Here is a 20183-nt window from a genome sequence, read left to right as displayed (position 1 = left end):
TTCGGGGTAACGTTGCGCATAAATTCTGGATGCCAAAAGTGTATTTTGTTCAGCAGCCCCTAAAGCATATATCATTTCAACAAGTTCTTCCCGTGGATAATTTATAAGTTGCTAGTAATAAAATAATTTTAATCTTTAAAACCTATTTTAGCTCTAACGCAAAATATTTTTATTGCCATATTCAACAAAAAACCGTAAGCCAAATGCAACTATTTGAATGTTAGATCAGTATTTTGGCTGATAGTCTGTCAACAATACAAACAAATTTTACTAAGCAATCTTAATAGATTTTTTTTTAAATACCTTACTTTACTTTACTACCTTTACTACCTTACTTTATTGGCATCGTTTTTTAAAGAATGTAAAATATCTCAAAAAAAGTAAGTGAGAAAAAAGTGAGAGGTGTAGGACATACTTTGTAAGAAATGCAGACAATAAATAAGCAAACTTCATGAAGAAGAAAAATATAGGGTGTTCCATTAAAAAAAATCGAATTATTGCATATTTTATTTGAGTAAATTGGTAAATTTATATTAGACACTATGTAGGAAAAAACTTCCGACATTTACTGAAAGATAAAGCTGATATCGTAAATAACTACATTAGGAATTTCGTTTATCTAGATTAAAGACAGGGGTTGCTATAAGAATTTTACTAAACCCCTTAAAACACTAAAAATATCCTAAAATACGAATGACGTGGAAATGCCGTAATGAAATTTAATTTATTTTAAAATAATTTTTAGTATGTAGATTTTTGTCAACCTTTAAACCATATCACTTAAGTTTTTTTTCCACTCGGTATAAATTAGGCGTTATTTTAGCCGTCCACCTTACTGACCTGTATAAGAAACCCTCACCGCTAGGAGTCCAATACAAGGCTGAATATTGGCCCAACTTTTAAATTAAAATAAATAGTAGGAAATAAATACAGATTAAATAAATGTTTCTATAATAATATTAAATCACCGTATTTAGTAAAATGTATGTAACAAATCAGATTTTTGTGCATCGAGTATTTTAATTGACATCTAACGGTTAAAATGCAACATGACTTTTTCCTGTGTTTCAGTTTAAGCGGAACATCACTGTGCCTATTGTAATTTCCTCTGTAAAGCTAATGGATTCGTTTGTGAAAGTCCGATCTATACCATTACGAAATAAAATAATGTGTTGTATTTTGGAGCAATAAATCAAAGTATTATTTAACCAATAATATGAGGTTTTTCCATAATTACTTTAATAATAATAATAATAATAATAATAATAATAATAATAATAATAATAATAATAATAATAATAATAATAATGAAATGGACATCTGCGATGAATGAAACCGTCATGCGCAGCTTTTATAAAGTGACCAACCTGAGACGAGAAATGATCGGCTACAGACAACCTCTACATGCCGAATTTAGGAGAATCTATCCACATCTCCAAGTTACCGAACAGAGAGTAGCAGACCAGTATCGGGTAATAATGCGTAATCACCTAATTCCAGAGACAAGACTCAATACCATTAAAGAAGAAATACAAGCGCAAATTAACAACGAACAAGACCCCGCTAACAATGAACCAACTGAGGAGCAACCTGTAATAGAAAACATATTAAATAACAATCTATACATGGAGGAACCATGATCTTGGCTAGGCAAACAATTGAAACGATTTTTTGTAATATTGATAAGTATGATCATCTTCTGTTAGAGAATGTTTTTGAATTCTCTCTTTCTTTTTGTAAGCGTTTTAATTTATATATTCTTTGTGTTTATAGGCCACCTACAGGAGATATGTCTATGTTTCTGGACAAACTTGATTCTATTTTATCCCAGTTGTCCCTACACTCTAAGGTTATATTGGCTGGTGACTTTAATATCAACTACACTGATGAAACCTTGCCACGTACTTCTCTTTTAAGTATTTTAAATTCTTACGACTTGAAAATGCACGTTCTTTCTCCCACACGAATAACTTCTTCATCTGCAACTACAATTGACTATTTCTGTACAAATTTTGATGACGTTTTATGCACAGTACTCCCATCTGGTATTTCCGACCATGAAGCTATTCTTGCTAAAATGCCATATAATACTGTATCATCTTCATCTCATTATATGGGAAGAATTTTCAGCAGGAGAAATTTCAATGCTTTTTCTGCTGCTACAGCTTCGGTAAATTGGAATGCACTTGAAACGGCTTCTGACCCACTTACTTTATTTTTTCAAGTTCTGTGTGATAAGATCAATCAGTGCTTTCCTAAAATGAGGCTTAAAACTAAGAAACGAAAACCATGGGTTACAAGAGGCCTTAGAATTTCTGCTAAAAACCTCCGTTTTTTGACTAAATTGTGCAAATATACCACAAATGAAAATATCCTTGTATATCATCAGAAATACCGTAGTCTGTACAGAAAGACAATTAAAGCAGCAAAATCTAATTATTATAGGGATCGCTTAAATATGTCATCAAATAGGCAAAGAGAGTGTTGGTCGATTATTAATGATTTTAGACATTGCCATAGAAAAGTATCGGAACCGGAGTTAAGACCTGACATTTTAAACGACTATTATTGTGATATACCTAATATCTTGCTCAAGGGCATTCGTAGTAACATTGATCCCCTACACTATCTTCAACAAGTGTCGGTTGAGCATTCATTTTTCTTTCATCCTGTCGAACTTCCGAAGTAAAAAATTAAATCAAACGCCTAAAAAACCATAAATCATCTGGAGCTGATGGGATATCTTCGAGGTTGTTACTCTTTTTGCCTGATTCAGACTTAAATGCTTTAGTTTCTGCCATAAACAATTCTTTACATAATGGCATTTTTCCTTCATGTTTAAAAGAGGCAGTGGTTATCCCTCTTCATAAGGGTGGAGGTTTGGATCAACCTTGTAATTTCCGTCCCATTTCTATTTTGTCTACCCTCTCTAAGATAATTGAAAAACTTGCAAAAAGCAGAATTTTATCCTTTTTACATCATAATGGCATTTTGTCTGTAAATCAGTTTGGATTTTAAGCCGGTAAAGGGACTCATGATGCTGTTTTTAGCTTTTTGGAGAGCGTCTATGTGTCCTTGAATTCTGGAGAGTCATCGGCGGCAGTGTTTTGTGATCTATCCAAAGCATTTGACTGTGTGGATCATGGAATACTGTTATCTAAGCTCGATAAATATGGTTTTAGAGGCGTAGCGTTGCGATGGCTTGAGTCCTATCTATCAAATCGTACTCAGAAGGTTTCAGTGTCTGGGCGTTTGTCTGCTTCTAGATCCCTAAAATGCGGCGTTCCCCAGGGTTCAGTGTTGGGACCACTGTTATTTTTACTGTATGTGGATGACTTGAGTTCATTGAAACTGCAGGGCAAGGTGGTTCAGTTTGCTGATGATACCACCATACTATGGAGCCATAAAAATTCTAATTATATTAAAACTTGTATCCTTGAAGACCTCCAGATTTTATCAGGGTGGTGTGCTTCCAACAGGCTCGTGTTTAATGTAAGAAAGACGTCTATTATGGGGTTTAAGTGCAATGTTCAGGGTCTGATGTTTGACGAAAATTCCCTCTTGCAGAATAAAGAGTGCTGCAAGTTTCTAGGAATTACCATTGATGGTCGCCTTCGGTTTGAAGATCATATTTTACATTTAGCTGGGAAATTATCTTCTGGATGTTTCGCAGTAAGAATGGCAAAACAAGAGCTGGGAGGGGTGGTTGCACGTTCAGTGTACTTTTCACTTATTGAATCTCATATTCGGTTTGGCTTGCCTTTTTGGGGTTTAACCAATAAGGGGCTACTTAACATTATTTTTGTTATTCAAAAAAAAAGCAGTTAGATACCTGTGTTCTGCTAAGTTAAGAGATTCTTGCAAACCCCTCACAAATTTTTGAAATTGTATTTGTGTTTTGTTTTTTTAGCTTGTAGGATGCTTGTACACAAGATTATTCTTACGTAATATAGCACATTTTCTTTCTTTCTTTCTTTCTTTCTAACACACAGGAACCCAATACTACCGAAAACACCCAAGAGGACAATTCTGAGCTATATCACGAACTATCTGCAGAAATGGCAAGTGCGATGCTAGAATTTAAGGGAACCAATCCACTGATAAGACCCAAACTTCCAAAAGTAAACTCTTCAAAAAAACTAGGTCAAATTATGGAACTTTCAAACACCGAAATTCTTCCACCTTATCTTTTAAATATTAATAACATGCAATCTCTTCACCTTTTAGTATACAGCGCAGCAACTGCCGTTGCTAAAACTATGAAGATTAAGATAAGGACCCACAATGACTCTGCAAGAACCGAGCTCCCGATACCGCCATGGGAGACCAGACTTCAACAAAAAATTCAGAGGTTTCGAAAAGATATCGGCCAATTAACAGAATATCTGAGGGGTACACGAACAAACAGACTAAAACAGAAAGTTGATGAAATTTTGCAGAGAAACAACATCCGCACTCGGCATTAACCAGAAAATAATACAGCTCAACAATGCCTGGATACTCTAAAACAGAAACTTTCCTTATTTTCAGGGTGCCTACGAAGATACAAGACCAGTAATAACCGAAAACGTGACAATCTTCGTTTTGAAAAGGCCGAAAAACAATTTTATAGAGAGCTAAATTTAAAATTAGATCACCCAGATAAGCAATACCCCACGAAAGAACAAATCCAAGATTTTTGAGCCAAACAACTTGCAACTCAAACAACATGCATTATCAACGCAAGCTGGGTTACTGAAGAGAAACAAAACAGTAATAAATATAGCCAGATGGAACATCGACCATTCACTATCGAGGAAGTCAACCAGATTATCCAAAAACTGCATAATTGGAAATCACCTGGCCCAGATGGAGTTCTTTTGGCTAAAGAAACTACGGAGTATGCATCCTAAACTCGCAGAATTAATTAACCATGTTATTCTTAACCCACAGGAAATGCCAGCGTTCCTAACGCAAGGAGTAACCTATCTACTGCCTAAAGACCAGAACAACACACAAGATCCGTCTAAGTACCGACCGGTAACGTGCCTACCTACTTTGTATAAAATGATCACTTCATGTTTAACACAGCGCATTTATCAACATTGTGAGGAAAACAACATCATAGCCGCACAACAAAAAGGATGCGCTAAAGATTCTATGGGCTGTAAAGAACAACTTATTATCGACTCTATCACAACAAGAGAAATATTTTTACTGCCTACGTCGACTATAAGAAAGCCTTCGACTCCACACGAATGGCTTATAAACATTTTAAAAATGTATAAAGTTGATGGTAATACTTTGTCTTGTCTAGAGAGCGCTATGACAAGTTGGAGAACAACGATCCAGCTCGAAGTACAGGGTAAAAGCGCAGTAAGTACAAACAATATTCCAATTCGAACAGGAATCTTCCAAGGGGGCTCACTGAGCCCATTATGGTTCTGCGTTGCTATGAACCCTCTTTCGAACCGTCTTAACTCTACCAACTATGGGTTTAGCATCCGAGATAATAACACCGAGATTGCAAAGTTAAATCACTTACTGTATATGGATGATTTAAAAATAACGGCTGCAACTAGGAACCAGCTAAACCAAATGCTTCATATAGTAGAAGAGTTCTCCAATGACATCGGCATGCAATTTGGACTAGATAAATGCCGTACTCTCAATATAATCCGAGGAAAAATTCAGCCAGGAGAATATCAGATGTCGAATTTCCAGATCATCGGGGCCATGGGCGAACACGAAATATACAAATACTTGGGGATGAAACAATCACAAACGATTGAACAACAAACAATGAAATGTGAACTGACTAACGAGTTTGTGAAAAGGGTAAGATAAGTTTTGAGAACCAATCTCAACAGCAAAAATATGTTTAAGGCACTTAACTCCTACGCATGTTCAGCTCTTAGTTATTCTTTTGGGGTAATTAATTGGAGTAGGACAGACATAGAAAGGCTACAAAGAAAAGTGAGGACCCTACTTACTAAAACGCACAACCACCACCCTCGAAGTGCCACTGAAAGAACAATGCTTCCCCGCCACCTTGGAGGAAGAGGATTAATAGATCTGGGTAAACAACTTGAAAAACAAATCACTAACTTAAGATCCTATTTTTACAGGCAAGGAGAAAATTCCACGCTGCATCGCGCAATAAATAAAATAGATGATTCCACTCCTCTACAACTTAAGAGCGAGGAAGTACGCAGCTACCATCATACGGACCAGGAAAAACTCCGCATCTGGATGAAAAAGCCCCTTCATGGGCGGCATCCTAATGAGATCAGCCAAAATCATGTCGACACTGCTTCGTCGAACTATTGGTTGGTATCAGGCAAGATGTTTCTAGAAACCGAGGGCTTTCTACTCGCCATCCAAGATCAGGTTATACCAACAAGAAATTATCTGAAGCACATCGTCAGAGATCCGTCCGTACAAAACGAGACAATCCAACACATAACAGGAGGATGTCAGGCCTTTGCAGCGACAGAATACAAAGAACGGCACGACTCAGCTGGAAAAATTTTACATCAAGAGCTGGCAATGAAGTTGGAACTTATTACAACAGAGAAGGTTCCGTATTATAAATATACTCCAGAACCCGTAGTGGAAAATGACCGATATAAGTTATATTGGGACCGCAGTGTACTTACCGATCAACATGTAAGGCATAATAGACCAGGTCCTATTTTAATAGATAAAATTTCCAGGAAAACAACTCTAATTGACGTAGCCATACCGAACAATAATAATCTGCAAGAGAAACACACTGAGAAAATCGCCAAATACAGAGATCTAGAAATTCAAATCGGAAGGCAATGGAGAATGGATAATGTTCAGACCATCTCAATTGTTATATCGACAATGGGTGTAATACCAAAGAGTCTACTGGAATCCCTTAAATAACTAAGAACTGGCGAACATCTATATAAACACATGCAAAAAGCAGTACTACTGGCAACTGCTCGCAGCACCCGAAAATTCCTAGGAGATAACTCTACATTTCAGGTTACTTAAGGGCACCGAAAAGGCCCTCCCCCACAGACCACAGAGCTTAATCCTTTTGTTATCGGAGGTATCTGGGATAAGTAAATGATCCCTCCCCCCCCTTAGAAGGAGTGCGAGCCATAATAATAATAATAATAATAATAATAATAATAATATTAATAAAAACATTTATAAATCCTAAGGATTAGAAAATATCAACATAACTATCACCGAAAAGAGGCATTTCAGCTAAATGTCAGCTTCTAAACAAAAAGTTAAAAGCTATTGCAGCCTGGTAAATAAAATACTAACCTACAAAAAACATAAGTCACAACCTTAAGGTACAGGTGTAACATAACTTTGTTAATTTATAATGGAACGCAAATTCAGACATAGATTATAAAATGTGTACACTTACAAATAAACGTTGCTACTTAATATTTGTTTCATTATAAGGAATAGGCATTGCAGTTATAATCCTTTTGCTTGTAGCATTTCGAAAAACATTTATAGATAGCGAGAGGTCCGGTATACATATGTAAGTCCCTTAATTTATGTGATACCCCATGTGGTCATGGTATTCCAAATACGTATTTTAAACTTGCTTTTTGAAGTTTTTGCACACGCTTCTTGTCCCTATGATCAAGACAAGGGCCATAGAACAGTATCACAGAAGTTCAGATGTGGAAGAATCAGAGAATCGCAGAGCATCTTTCTTGTTTGTATATTCAACACATATTTTGGGGAATAAATGGGTTTTAGGCATCAAATTACTTTTTGTAACTTTTTTGTTACATGGAGAGAAAATTTCGAGTCAATATCCATGTTTACCCCAAGATTCCTACTCATGTTGTGAAATAAAATTGCTTCATTATTGATATGCAAATAAATGCGGTTAAGAAGGTTTTGTCTTAAAGTGTATTTAGTAAATAACATAGCGATAGACTTCTTCGGATTTAACTGCAAACAGCGTCTTAAGAAAAAATTATTTGGGTGTCGTCAGCATAAATATGATGTTTTGAATTTTTTAAACACTTAGCAAGTTAACACGTATTCATGGAATAAAGAAGGCAAATCTAAATATTTCCCTGTGAACCGCCGGATAAGACTCCCATTCTCTGAATAATTGCCTAATTAATTATATAACAGAAATCAAGGATCTTCGAAATTAAAACCGTTAATATCAAACAAATTATCCAATATATTGGACATAGTAAGTACCTATAATATTCATATTTTAGCAAAAAAAAAAAAACTCAAAAATTATTATAATAAATTGTTGTATACAATAATATCGTGGGCTTAAAGGTAAAAGTGACCAAGTCCAAAATCGCCATTTTTCTGTTTTTTTGACCAACTCTCTAAAAAATCATATATCTTTGCCTCGAAAAACTGACCAAGTCCCCCCAGGGTTCAGAAGCAGGTACATAAAATAAGTTAATAATGATCAAGTTTTCTAAAGTGAAAGTTGATATCAGCTTAAATTGACCATCTCTACTTATAGTCACTTTTGGTTATATCATATCAGATTTTAATTTGACCAAGTAGACATGGTCACTTTAACCTGACCAAACTTAATCATTTTTGTATATGGCTTTGATATGCTTAGTCATTGATATACTACTGTTTGCAGTTGTTTTATTTGTTTTACGCTGTGAAGTTGCCGCTTTTGTGATTTATTTATTATAATGAATGCTAGATCTCGCTATATTGCTAAATTGGCATTACAAAAATTAAAAACTCTTGTTCATATTGATGCTGAAGGTAAGTTATGTATGAATATAATTAGATTTTTACATTTTATAGGTTAGGTCAGTAAAAAGTTTTTATATTCTTTTTTTTTAATGAAACCGTTTAATTCTAGGGCCGCTGTATGAGGAATTAATAAGCCAAACTAACGAAATATCAAATGTTACTAATGTTTTGGGTCATTTAGAAATCGTTATCAATCCCACCATAGCATCAGAGGATGCCTCTGTAAATAAAAACACCTCAGCTTCTTCCCCAGCAGTATCTGAAGGTAAATATTCTTGTAATAATTTAAATAAAAAATATTTTCTTTGCTATAATTAAGTATAGCTTCTTCTGTATGTACATACATTGTTATGTTCTATGTATACAGTATTATTATTTTGTATGTACCTATAACTAAGTAAATAGGTTAGGATTTGTTTTTTTTTAATTATTCTGTGCAAGTTTGTGCCTGAATAACAGTTAAAAAGAATAGGAATGTTCAGTTTTTCAAATCCTCAGGAAACTAAAAAAAAAACATAGATTAGAATTTTTAAAGCCCATCATAGAATAGAGCGTAAAATTGATCAAAATATTAAAAGTACAAAACTAATAAATTATTATAAGTATGTATAATTTTTTCTATTATATTAGTAAGAAAAAATGTTTTTAGCACTTATAAATTAAGTGCATCAAGTGTGTGTTTTGTACCTATTTCTATTTTGAATTCGTACGTGTAAATTAAGGTCTTTATATTAATTGATAATAATTTTTCTATTTTAGTTATAATTTTTTATAAATTACTTAATTAGTTATTACTGCGTTTTATTTTCAGTTATAAAATGTGATCTTGTGGCAGAAAAGATAAAAGGGCTTTGCAACACTTTCGCTGACACTAATTTACCATCGACGTCAGACACCCAACGTATTCTTCGCCCTAAAAATCTGAATGCAAACCTTTATAAAGATCCGCACTCTCCTATGGGAGTGGTAGAATTTGAAGAAGGTAGTTCAGACGAGTATAATCCTACTGACGATGAAGACAATCATGATGGTGAGCACAACAATGTATCTACTGCAACTAAACAAAAGAGCTGGTGGAAAAAATCATACCTTGATCAGTGGAAAAAAGCCATAAATAAAAAGAAAAGGTCTTTGGGGAAACCTTACGAAACCAATAAAAAAATGAAAAATGCAAAAATTACCGATGAAGATATCGATTGCGAGCTCTGCAAGTTTAAATGTACACAACACTTTAGTTTGGACGATAGAAGAAAATTGTGTGCTACCTACTGGCAATTAAATTATGATAGACAAAAAGATTACATATTGGCCCGTGTAAAGTCAGTTAAATCCAAGTGTAGGAAGCCTCGCACTGAAGCCAGACCGGCAAAGCAAGCAAGCAGATCATATCATAAGTAACAACGAGAATACCAAGCAGGATGATGTTTTAAATGACATTACACATTCCGTTAATCCGGGTCAGATTAAAGCTTGCATAAACAATACAACGAAAATTCGTGGCGGAGTTGCAGTACACTGTCAAGACAATAGATCGCTGCAAACATTAAAAACTAGTTTAATTGCAAAAATGGGCAAAAAATATAATATTGATCAAGCTAAAAAATTTAATCCAAGATTAATCATAAAGGGAGTGCGTTTAGAAGGGTTAGATACACCGGACCAAATAATAGGCAACATAACGTCTTTAAATGATATCTCAGATTTAGCATCTGAAATCAAATATATTACCAAGTTAAAGCAACGCAATAATAAAATTGACCTTGTGATTGAAGTTTGCCCGGCACTTCGTAAGCGCCTTCTAGGAATAGGATCGGTTTTTGTGGGATGGAGCAAGTCAGTTGTGAAGGACTATCTGCGTGTTATTAAATGTTTTCGATGTTGTGCATATGGTCACACCGTAAAAGACTGTCGCGAACAAAAAGACACTTGTTCCAAATGCGGAAAAAATCATAAATTGAAAGAATGTATTTCTGAAGAAAAAAATGTGTATTAATTGTGTTAAATTAGGTTCTCATAACAAACATAATGTAAAGTCTATCTCTACTAACCACTATAGCTTTGATAAAGATTGTCTTTCCTATCAGAAATATCTTTTAAAGCTTGGATCTCAAATTAATTACGAATAACTTTTTTTACTGGGATAAATAGATATTTTTATAGTTTATTTTATATTTATAGTTTATAAGAAATGGCTAACAAACAATTAAATTCTTATTTAAATGTAGCCAATTTAAATATTAGATCTTTATTGCCAAGTTTTCCGGATTTTCTCAATTTTGTAAACAATAAATATGATATTTTGGGTATAAGTGAAACGTGGCTGAATGAAAATATATTAAGCAGTGCGGTTTCTATGCCAGGTTATAATTTTTTTAGAAATGATAGATTAGACAGAGTTGGGGGTGGTGTTGGCATCTATGTCAGGTCAATGTTTCAGTGCGAAATTGTAAATATTAATGTTAGTAATGTAAACTTTGAATTTATGCTCCTAAATGTTAAAATTGGTATTCACAATATTGCAATACTTATAATATACAGGCCCCCTAAATCGAAAGCGTTTGAAATTATAAATTTCCTGGAAGAAGTTGTTCCACATCTTTTAGTGACCTATGATTATTCAGTAATTCTCGGAGATCTAAATATTGATATGTTAAAACCTAATTCATTATATTCTATGCTGAACTCTTTTGGGTACGTACAATTAATAAATGAACCAACTCGTATAACAAATACTACTGCAACATGCTTAGATCCCATTTTTATCAATACTAAAGATATTTGTCATAAAAGTGGCACCGTTGTTTCAGGTTTAAGTGATCACAATCAAATACCTTTCTGCACTTTAAAATTAGTAGTTAAAAGACAAAAACAAAAATTTATAACCATCCGCAATTTTAAACATTTCAATGAGATATATTTTAGGATCGATTTATCACAGATTTACTGGGATAATATTTATTATCTTGAGGACATAAATAAAAAAGTTCAATATTTAGAACAAAATATTAATTATTTATTTAATATTCATGCACCCTACAGAACTATAAGAGTCAGTAAAAAGCCAGCTCCCTGGTTGACAGACACATTAAGACTTATTTTAAAGGAACGTAATAAGGCTTTGACTAAATACAAAAGTCACAAGTGTTTAGAAAATTGGAGATAATACACGGAGTGTCGTAATTTTGCGTTGGCATCAATAAGACGAGAAAAAGCTGCATATCTTGCAAGCTTGGAGAGTGACAAAACTGGTAAAAAACTGGAAAGGTCTAGAAACTTTAAATATTAAAACAACCAAGAATAATAACGAGCTGCCGTTTAATATATCTGATCCAAATCAAATAAATGATTTTTTTGTAAGTGTTTTTAATAAATCTGATAAATGTGTAAACAAAATTAACTTCTACTCCAGTCATAAATTTACCGAGGATAATTTTCATTTTTCTTTAGTAGACCAAAATACTGTCGAAAAAACTATAAAAAATATTAGGTCCAATGCCTCTGGTGTGGATAACATAACTCGACGTATGTTGCACTTATGTCTCCCTGATATACTGGATCATGTCACTCATATTATAAATTGTTGTTTGGAGGTAGGATATTTTCCTACAGCCTGGCGTGAATCAGTGGTATGTCCGATTCCCAAATCCTCCAGTCCTGAAAGTATTCAAGATTTGCGTCCGATAAGTTTGCTTCCCGTAATCTCCAAAGTTCTCGAAAGAATAGTCTATATGCAGCTGTCATCATTTTTAATGTCAAATAATATCCTCCCTTCCCATCAATCTGGTTTTGGGAAACATCATAGTACAGCTAGTTCACTTCTAAACGTCACCGATAATATCATGCGAGCTCTTGACAAAAAGATTTCAGCCATTATGATAGCCCTTGATTTCTCGAAAGCATTTGATGTCATCGATCATGATTTGCTTGTAGCGAAACTGAAATATTATGGCTGTAGTGAGGTCGTTTTGTCCTTTTTTAAAACTTACTTATGGCGTAGAACCCAGAAAGTGAGGGTGAATAATGAATATTCTGCTTCGAAAAACATTATTTCTGGTGTCCCACAAGGGGCGATCCTAGGCCCATTATTATTTCTTATATATACTTTAGATTTACCCGGTCTAGTTGAAGATTCTGAAATACATCAGTATGCTGATGATACTCAATACATACATTATTTTGACTCTGCTAATTTTGATAACGTGGCTGATACTATTAACGCTAATCTGAACGTAATAAATCAATTTTCAAAAGAGCATAACCTTGTCATTAATCCTAATAAAACAAAAATGGTTTTGTTTTCAAACCGAGGATCACATAAAAATATAATGGAAACTGTTCACATTCAATTGGATAACGAAACTATTTTGTTCTCTGATACTGTGAAGGTTCTGGGACCTACAATAGACAATTCTTTAAGGTTTAAGGAACATGTTAATACTCTTCTGCAAAGGTGTTATGTAAATAACAATATGCGTAAGCATGCGTATGCTTTATACCAATAAACACATTTTAAATTTTAAAACTAGGAAAAAACTTGTAGTGGCTCTTGTTTTATCTATTATAAATTACTGCCTTATAGTTTATTATCCTTGCTTAGACCAAATAAATCGTTACCGCCTGCAACGCGTGCAGAATACTTGCTGTAGATTTATTTTTAACCTCGGAAAGTTTGATCATGTATCAGACTCTATACTTCAGTTGAGGTGGTTAACACTACCTTACCTATTCAAATTCTTCACTTCTACTTTTCTTTATCGATTATATGTTAGTCAAAGACCTGAATATCTTTTTGAAAAGTTAATACCAAGAAACCATGTTCACACTCGAAATATTAGATAAAATATCTTGACCATGCCGCACCATTCCACGGCTCTATTCGAGCGATCTTTTACTTATAATGCCGTTAAGTTCTTTAATACTTATAAACCAATATTTAATACTTCGTTAAATGTGTATAGGAAATATTATAAACTTTTGTTTTTAAATCAATCCAAAATATAGTCTAGTGTTCTAGAAGATAAATACTTTATATATACTTGTTTCTTTTTTTGTTTTTTTTTCTCGTTTTCTCCATTTAAACTGTGAATGTTAGGAAGGTTAAGAGTTAAAGAGTAGCTTTAAGCTAATCTTCGCCTTCTTGGCAATGTAGTATTAAGTAATATTGTAAGATTAATATTGCTTTTTTTTTTTAATAAAGACATATTATTATTATTATTATTATTATTATTATTATTATTATTATATTTTTTTTTAATAGAGGCTCACAAAATCCGTGTTTGCAAAACACTCTAAGCATTAGTCACGGGCCCGTTGACCATGCCTTTGCTGGAGTAAATGAGCATGGCTTATTTAACTTACCAGATCAACGTAGTTGTAAGGCACCAGGTAATAAAACTTCCCAGGAGCTAGAAGAAAAAGTTAAAAGCCACATCGAAAGTTTCCCTACCCTTGAATCCCATTATTGCAGAAAATCTAATAACCGGAAGTACTTGGACCCTAGCCTATCAATTACAAAAATGAATCAGTTATACATAGAAGCATGTAACAGCAATAACAAACCAAAGGTCTCTGAAGCAACGTATTTTTTGCAGTAAATATAAATTGGCTTTTTTCAAGCCTAAAAAAGATTAATGTTCCACTTGTGAACAATACAAAAATAAACTCATAACCATTGAGGATTATCAAGAACACATACGTCGGCGCGATGAAGCAAATGCTGCCAAGATGCAGGATAAGGTAGGATCCTCTAATGATAAGCATTTTACTAGCATCACGTGATATCCCAGTTTTATTACAGTATGAAATTATGTGCTGTTAACTTGACTGTCTATGAAGCAGCGACACCAAATAATGCATAATGCTACGCGTGGACGGAGGCTAACGGTCAACGAGGGAGTTCCGAAATCGGAACTGCATTATTTGAGTGGGTAGAACAATTCCAAAAGACGTAACAGAGATCAGCATGTATTCAGATACTTGCAGCGGTCAAAACCGCAATCAGTACATAGCCGCTTTATTTTTGTACTTAGTTCAAAATACGCATTTACATACCATACAACAAAATTTGGAGAAAGGCCACTCTTACATGGAAGTAGACTCTATGCATAGTGCTATCACCGAACAATAACAAGACTAGAAGTCTTACTCTCGGTCGGCTGTTTGAAGTAGCGCTCTCAAATACGAGCCGCTGATCGCAAAAAAACCACGCAAGTGTTCAGCTGTGTCGGCTTGTACGAGGGTAATGCAGACAGTTGGCCATCAAAATAAAATAAAGGTTCACTTACCGGGGTGTTTCAAAACAATCAAACTATGTAATTAATATTATTGTGACCCATTCTGTTTTAGTTGTAGGTATTTAAATAAAAAAGAAAATATCTTAAACTGTTTAATTGATTGAAGATCATAATTATAACATATCCTAAATTATTATATTATACATTACATGCATACATATAACTAAAAAATAAGAAAAACGACATTAACAGTAATCTTAATCTGTTTCATTGCAGAATAATACTTGTTCTACACTTGTTTGTGTTGCTTTTGTTTCTTTTAATCTTCTAGCCTCACCTGAGACATTAATTTTCCTATTTTATCTTAACAATAATGTTTTATAACAAATTGTTACAATTCATCAAATAAATCAAAGTAAATTTATCTGTATAAAAAATGAACACACTTACTAGTTTCTCCGCTATTTTGCCATAAATTTTTGACGGGACAGCGTTATACAGCAGATTTGTTCTTACGGTATACCGGAGTCATATTGGCATACCTATGATTATTAACATATCCCAAAGCCTGCTTCCAAAGTTGACATCTAGAAATATCATTTACAATTTCTTTTATACTGATGAATATGAAAAAAATTATTATTATTATTATTATTGTTTATCATTTTAATAATATTATTACCCTCTAATAAAATATAAATATTAAAAAAATTATCATTCAAAACTATACGATTATATACGATTATACTAAAACGATTCTATAAATTCTTACCTATGTTCATCCCTGGGCCACCGAAACAATAATATTTCTGTCCCTTCTCTAGTCAGACATCCATTAACACAACACATTCGTGGCATTTTATCAGAATCCTTAATAAAATCCCTAATAAAACCAAATCGCAAAACAATCGCTATAACGTTCTAGCACAGTATAGTTCTACCTACAAATAGCTGCTCTGTGAGACAACTGTTATACTACTATAAATATGCTATATCAGACAGCCGGTATATGCATTTCGCCCGGGAGCGACTTCGAGAGACTTAAAAAGAGTAGCATCCGATATTTGAGTGAGATAGGCATAAGAAGAGGCGGAACGTTAAGTGAACCTTCTAGTCTTGTTATTGTTCGGTGGTGCTATTGAGTCTGGCAGGAAACATGTTGCTATATTCACTATGAATGATTTACTATTAATGTGTTCCGATTGGCTCATTCTAAGCGACTTAGAAATAAAAAGAGTGAGCCTTATCGATGTAAGAAGCTAAGGTTTCCAGATTTTCTTGATTTAAAATCATTGGCAAGTTCTTTTTTTAAAAATAGATTAAAAGATGAAAACGGAGATAAGGTATCATAGCTGAAAATAAAAGTTATGCGTTACCAGAAAAAAAAATCCGGGCCAAATTCTCTTTAAATATAACTATAGCGAAATAGAATTTAAAAGGATTAACGTGATTCGACGAGGTCGCTTAAATGCGATTCCCAACATTATTCCAAAATTATACAAGGCACAGTTAAGTATTTCTGAGAAGAAAAAAAATTGTCTTTTGAAGATTCGTACTCAAAACGATATTCCTCCAGAATATCACAGTTGGTACCAGGCTCTACCAGTTGAGCAACAAAAGAGAAATACCGTCCCAGAACCTACAGCAAGTGAGAGTGATACAGAATCAGACTCGGATTAAGTGAGTTTTTTAATTTAATAACTTAAGTTTTTGAAAATAAATTTAATTTTACTATGTATAAATCAGTTCTTTTGTAAAAAATCCTGTGTTTGATTTAAAAAACTCCCATAACTAATTAGGAAAAGGATCTTAGGCTAGCTCATCGCTATGGTACCAATACCTAGAATTCTATTGAATTTTATTGTTTGACCAAGTCTGTATTTAACAATTTTAATAAAATGGCTGCTTTTTGAAATGTTTTGAGGGATATAATAAATAATAATGATTTATTTTAAATAAACGTATAAGTAAAACTTTTATTAAAATCAAACTTTTTTCGTAATTACGACATAAATTTATGGTCTAGTTTAAAATTACATTTCATGAATTATTATTAAATACCAAAGAAAGTTAAAAAATATAGCACCCGACTTTAAAGTTCATATCATTATATTGTCATTATTCTAATACAAGATTTCTTCATTTAGTTTTCGCTTAATGGACAATTTGGAAATTTCAGTTGTACTGGATCTATTAGTGGTTAAAGGAGTTTTATTTTTACTTCTGACAGATCAAGTGAATTATTTTCTGTTGCTAGGGTTATCGATATCTTAGCATCTGTTGTTTTTGTCAATCTTTAAATATGCTTGAGCTATGATAATATGCATAGTTCTTCTCTGTCTCTTTGGCGTAGGTTAAGAGATCTTAAGGTTAAGCTAATGAGATAGAGCTCAATTGATATTCGATTGTTTTGCCGCATCTATAAATATCCCTTAGTTTAGAAAACTGACAATTTACTTCGAGTTTACTCGTAATAAGATCGAAAACTTTTGAAGGTCTTCTCAGGAAAACTCTTTAAATAGTAAATGATAATATTAAACTCTTTTACTTTTGCATTGGACAAAAAGAAGAGACTATTACTTCATCCTAACAGACACACATTCTATTGAAAGTGCGTTTATTTCCTCAAGAAACTTAAATCTAATCTACCGTATTTCTTGTTTTATTTTCTACGCATTAGCAATTATATCGATCCTGGTTAGATAAAGTAAAATTAATTTTCATTTCTTGATCATTAATTCATTTTATAGAAAGCCCTGTAATAAATTGCTACTGCAGCTTAAATACGGTGCTGTACTATTGATTATGCATTTATCAGTATTTAGAATTAGTCAGAAAACTCCGTACATAATAATCATAATATCTTTCGCAAATTTCTATACATTAGCAAATAACATAAATGAAGACTTTCTAGAACTGAATACTAATAAAATATGCAGGGAATATCGCCCACTCACTTGTCCCGATAAGTATAATACTTTAATTTCAATTAATGCTATTGAAATTGATACTTAATTGGAAGCTTATTTATTATTAGTTTACTTGATTCCATCCAGGACCGTCTTTATATTGTTAATATAAAAAAAATATATAGTTTTCATTCATGTTTTCTCTTGATTCTTCTTTGATGTATTTCCAATAAATTTATATTTTTGGTTATTGGCTTCTAAAATAAAGCGTAAAATTATTTTATTTTACTTTTATTATTATAATTTTTTCGTTATGTAATTATGTAATGAAGGTCATATCATTTATTTTCTTTTTTGTCCAAAAATTACTCTCATTTCATTTCGATCAAATATTACATAAAATGAAGTAAGGGCACTTACCAGCGAGCATTAACATTAGTAAATTATGATAAAACACATAAGATATTATATCACATTACCAAAGTCTATACAGGTTGGGAAAATGAAGATTACGCATTGTCCAAAATAATGGTAACACCGCTTCATCTTGTCGATGCGCGACCGCCTCCGGTCGTCTGCTAGGTATTTTTTTCTCAACTTATTATGATTATTTTTACTTCTTCCGAAAGAGTTAAAATTATTAAATGGCTTTATGGAGGCAATTCGGCAGTACAATGTAGGGATTTGTTTTCAATTACAAATGAAAATAGACCCATTCCTTTCAAAAAAAACAATTCTAAATGTGGTTTTAAATTTTGAGACATCAGCTTGTCTTCTAAATTGTCATGAATGCGACACTTGAGTGCAAGCACCTTCTATCAAAAGGATCCAAAAGGAGGATCCGAAAGGAGCAAAAACGACTGGAAAGAATTGTAGTGCCTGAAAAGTGGATTAAACCTGAACAAGTAGAAGTCTTCCATAGGATATTATTCAGTATCTTAAGTATATTTAGTAACCATAAAACTGTTATTAGTATTAAAAAATAAAAGGTTCCAAATATTTTGAAACTCATGAGGGATTTCTAAAAGACTAGTGGCGAAAAATGGAATTTTGTATGAAACCATGATGAATAAAGCAAATGAAAATTATTTTTTTTTACGAAATATCATATTTTTTGATTAATCTTTTTTTCTAATAAATAGGAAATATTTATATTATTTTCGAAAAAATAAGCACAAAAGTTGCTGATTCTGTACTCAGTATTCTCAAAAAATTGATAATTGGGCTGGTATTTTGGACAAGAATTGAATATATTTTAATAACTCATCAGTATAATTTAAATAATTTAAATATTAAAACAATAAATTACACTTAACATATTAAAAATCAATAAAAAATTTGCTCACTACGCTTCGTATATACAGTGTGGCCCAAATTGGGTGCACATGTATGGGTATCTTGGAAACTTAAGAGATAGAAAATTGGTTAAATGGAGAGAGTTGTAGAGCATTTAGTTACCAATTTAGTACCGCTTTTGGAAAGATTTTATCTTTTTCCGATTTTAAAATATTTGGAAAAAATCAAAAAGTTGCATTTTTGAAAAAAGGGCTGTTTTTTTTTATTTGAACGTATTTTTAAAATCTGTAAAAACATTATTGGGACAACTTTTTAAGGACAACGCATGCCTAAATTCAGTTTTTGTTTTCAACGTTTTGGTTCTGAGATTCCATTCTCAACTTCTTTGTTTCTTATGGCGGCCATTTTGTTTTCTTGCTTAATTGAAAAGATCTTTTTTTTCTTTTAAAATTATGTATAACACTTTACGAATATATTTCATTCTTAATTTAAATATTTAATGTAATATTGTTTAATGACTTAGCGTTATTTACTGAAAATACTGCAGAATATTATTTATTTGGTTTAATTTTTTATCTTGTTTAGTAGTTCTTATCCTATTAATGTTTTGTTCTTATTCTTGTAAGTGTTAAATTGAGGTGCAATATGTATGACATAATTATTGTTTAATCTTTAATTAAGAAATGTGGTCCAAGGTATGCAGGTTAGTATGGAGTTCTAGATTGTCAAGGCAACACCAATATATGTATAATTTATATTATGCTTATTATATAAAAAACAGCACGTAGACGATGCGTAATTAAGGTTACTATTTTAGGAAGTCAGATGCTAATAAATTTATAGTAAAAACCACTCTAACGCCTTCGATTTACGATGAACCTTTTCCCAACATCACAGGGCGACCCTGCCAGTTGGCGTTATTATAGTAGTGGTAAATAATAAGTAAAAGTAAATAATATGTAATGGTAAATAATAAGTAATAAGTGCCCGACTGATCATACAGAAAAACCAGACCCGG

The 20183-nt window shown here is 32.8% G+C and overlaps 2 protein-coding genes across 3 annotated transcripts in view; one reads left to right on the top strand and one right to left on the bottom strand.

The window, feature by feature from the left end:
• LOC126744077 (diacylglycerol kinase eta) overlaps positions 1-20183 on the bottom strand; it is a 764865-nt gene that overhangs the window by 588096 nt on the left and 156586 nt on the right. The gene's annotated exons all lie outside the window — the stretch shown is intronic.
• On the top strand, positions 8619-10647 carry LOC126744078 (uncharacterized). The gene is made up of 3 exons (XM_050451427.1): positions 8619-8736; positions 8837-8992; positions 9539-10647. The coding sequence occupies exons 1-3, from the start codon at positions 8661-8663 to the stop codon at positions 10123-10125; spliced, it is 819 nt and encodes a 272-aa protein (XP_050307384.1). The 5' UTR covers positions 8619-8660; the 3' UTR covers positions 10126-10647.

This window comes from Anthonomus grandis, chromosome 13 (assembly GCF_022605725.1).
Source record: "Anthonomus grandis grandis chromosome 13, icAntGran1.3, whole genome shotgun sequence".
Classification (NCBI taxonomy): Eukaryota; Metazoa; Arthropoda; class Insecta; order Coleoptera; family Curculionidae; genus Anthonomus; species Anthonomus grandis.
Note: the sequence above shows the minus strand (reverse complement) of the source record. Positions and strands in the feature narration are given on the sequence as shown.

What these genes read in the sequence shown, in the direction of transcription:
- LOC126744078 (XM_050451427.1), top strand. Translation starts at nt 8,661, where the DNA reads ATGAATGCTAGATCTCGCTATATTGCTAAATTGGCATTACAAAAATTA. An exon ending in TGTTCATATTGATGCTGAAG is followed by an intron (nt 8,737 to 8,836) that starts GTAAGTTATGTA and finishes GTTTAATTCTAG; the next exon opens with GGCCGCTGTATGAGGAATTA. An exon ending in TTCCCCAGCAGTATCTGAAG is followed by an intron (nt 8,993 to 9,538) that starts GTAAATATTCTT and finishes TTTTATTTTCAG; the next exon opens with TTATAAAATGTGATCTTGTG.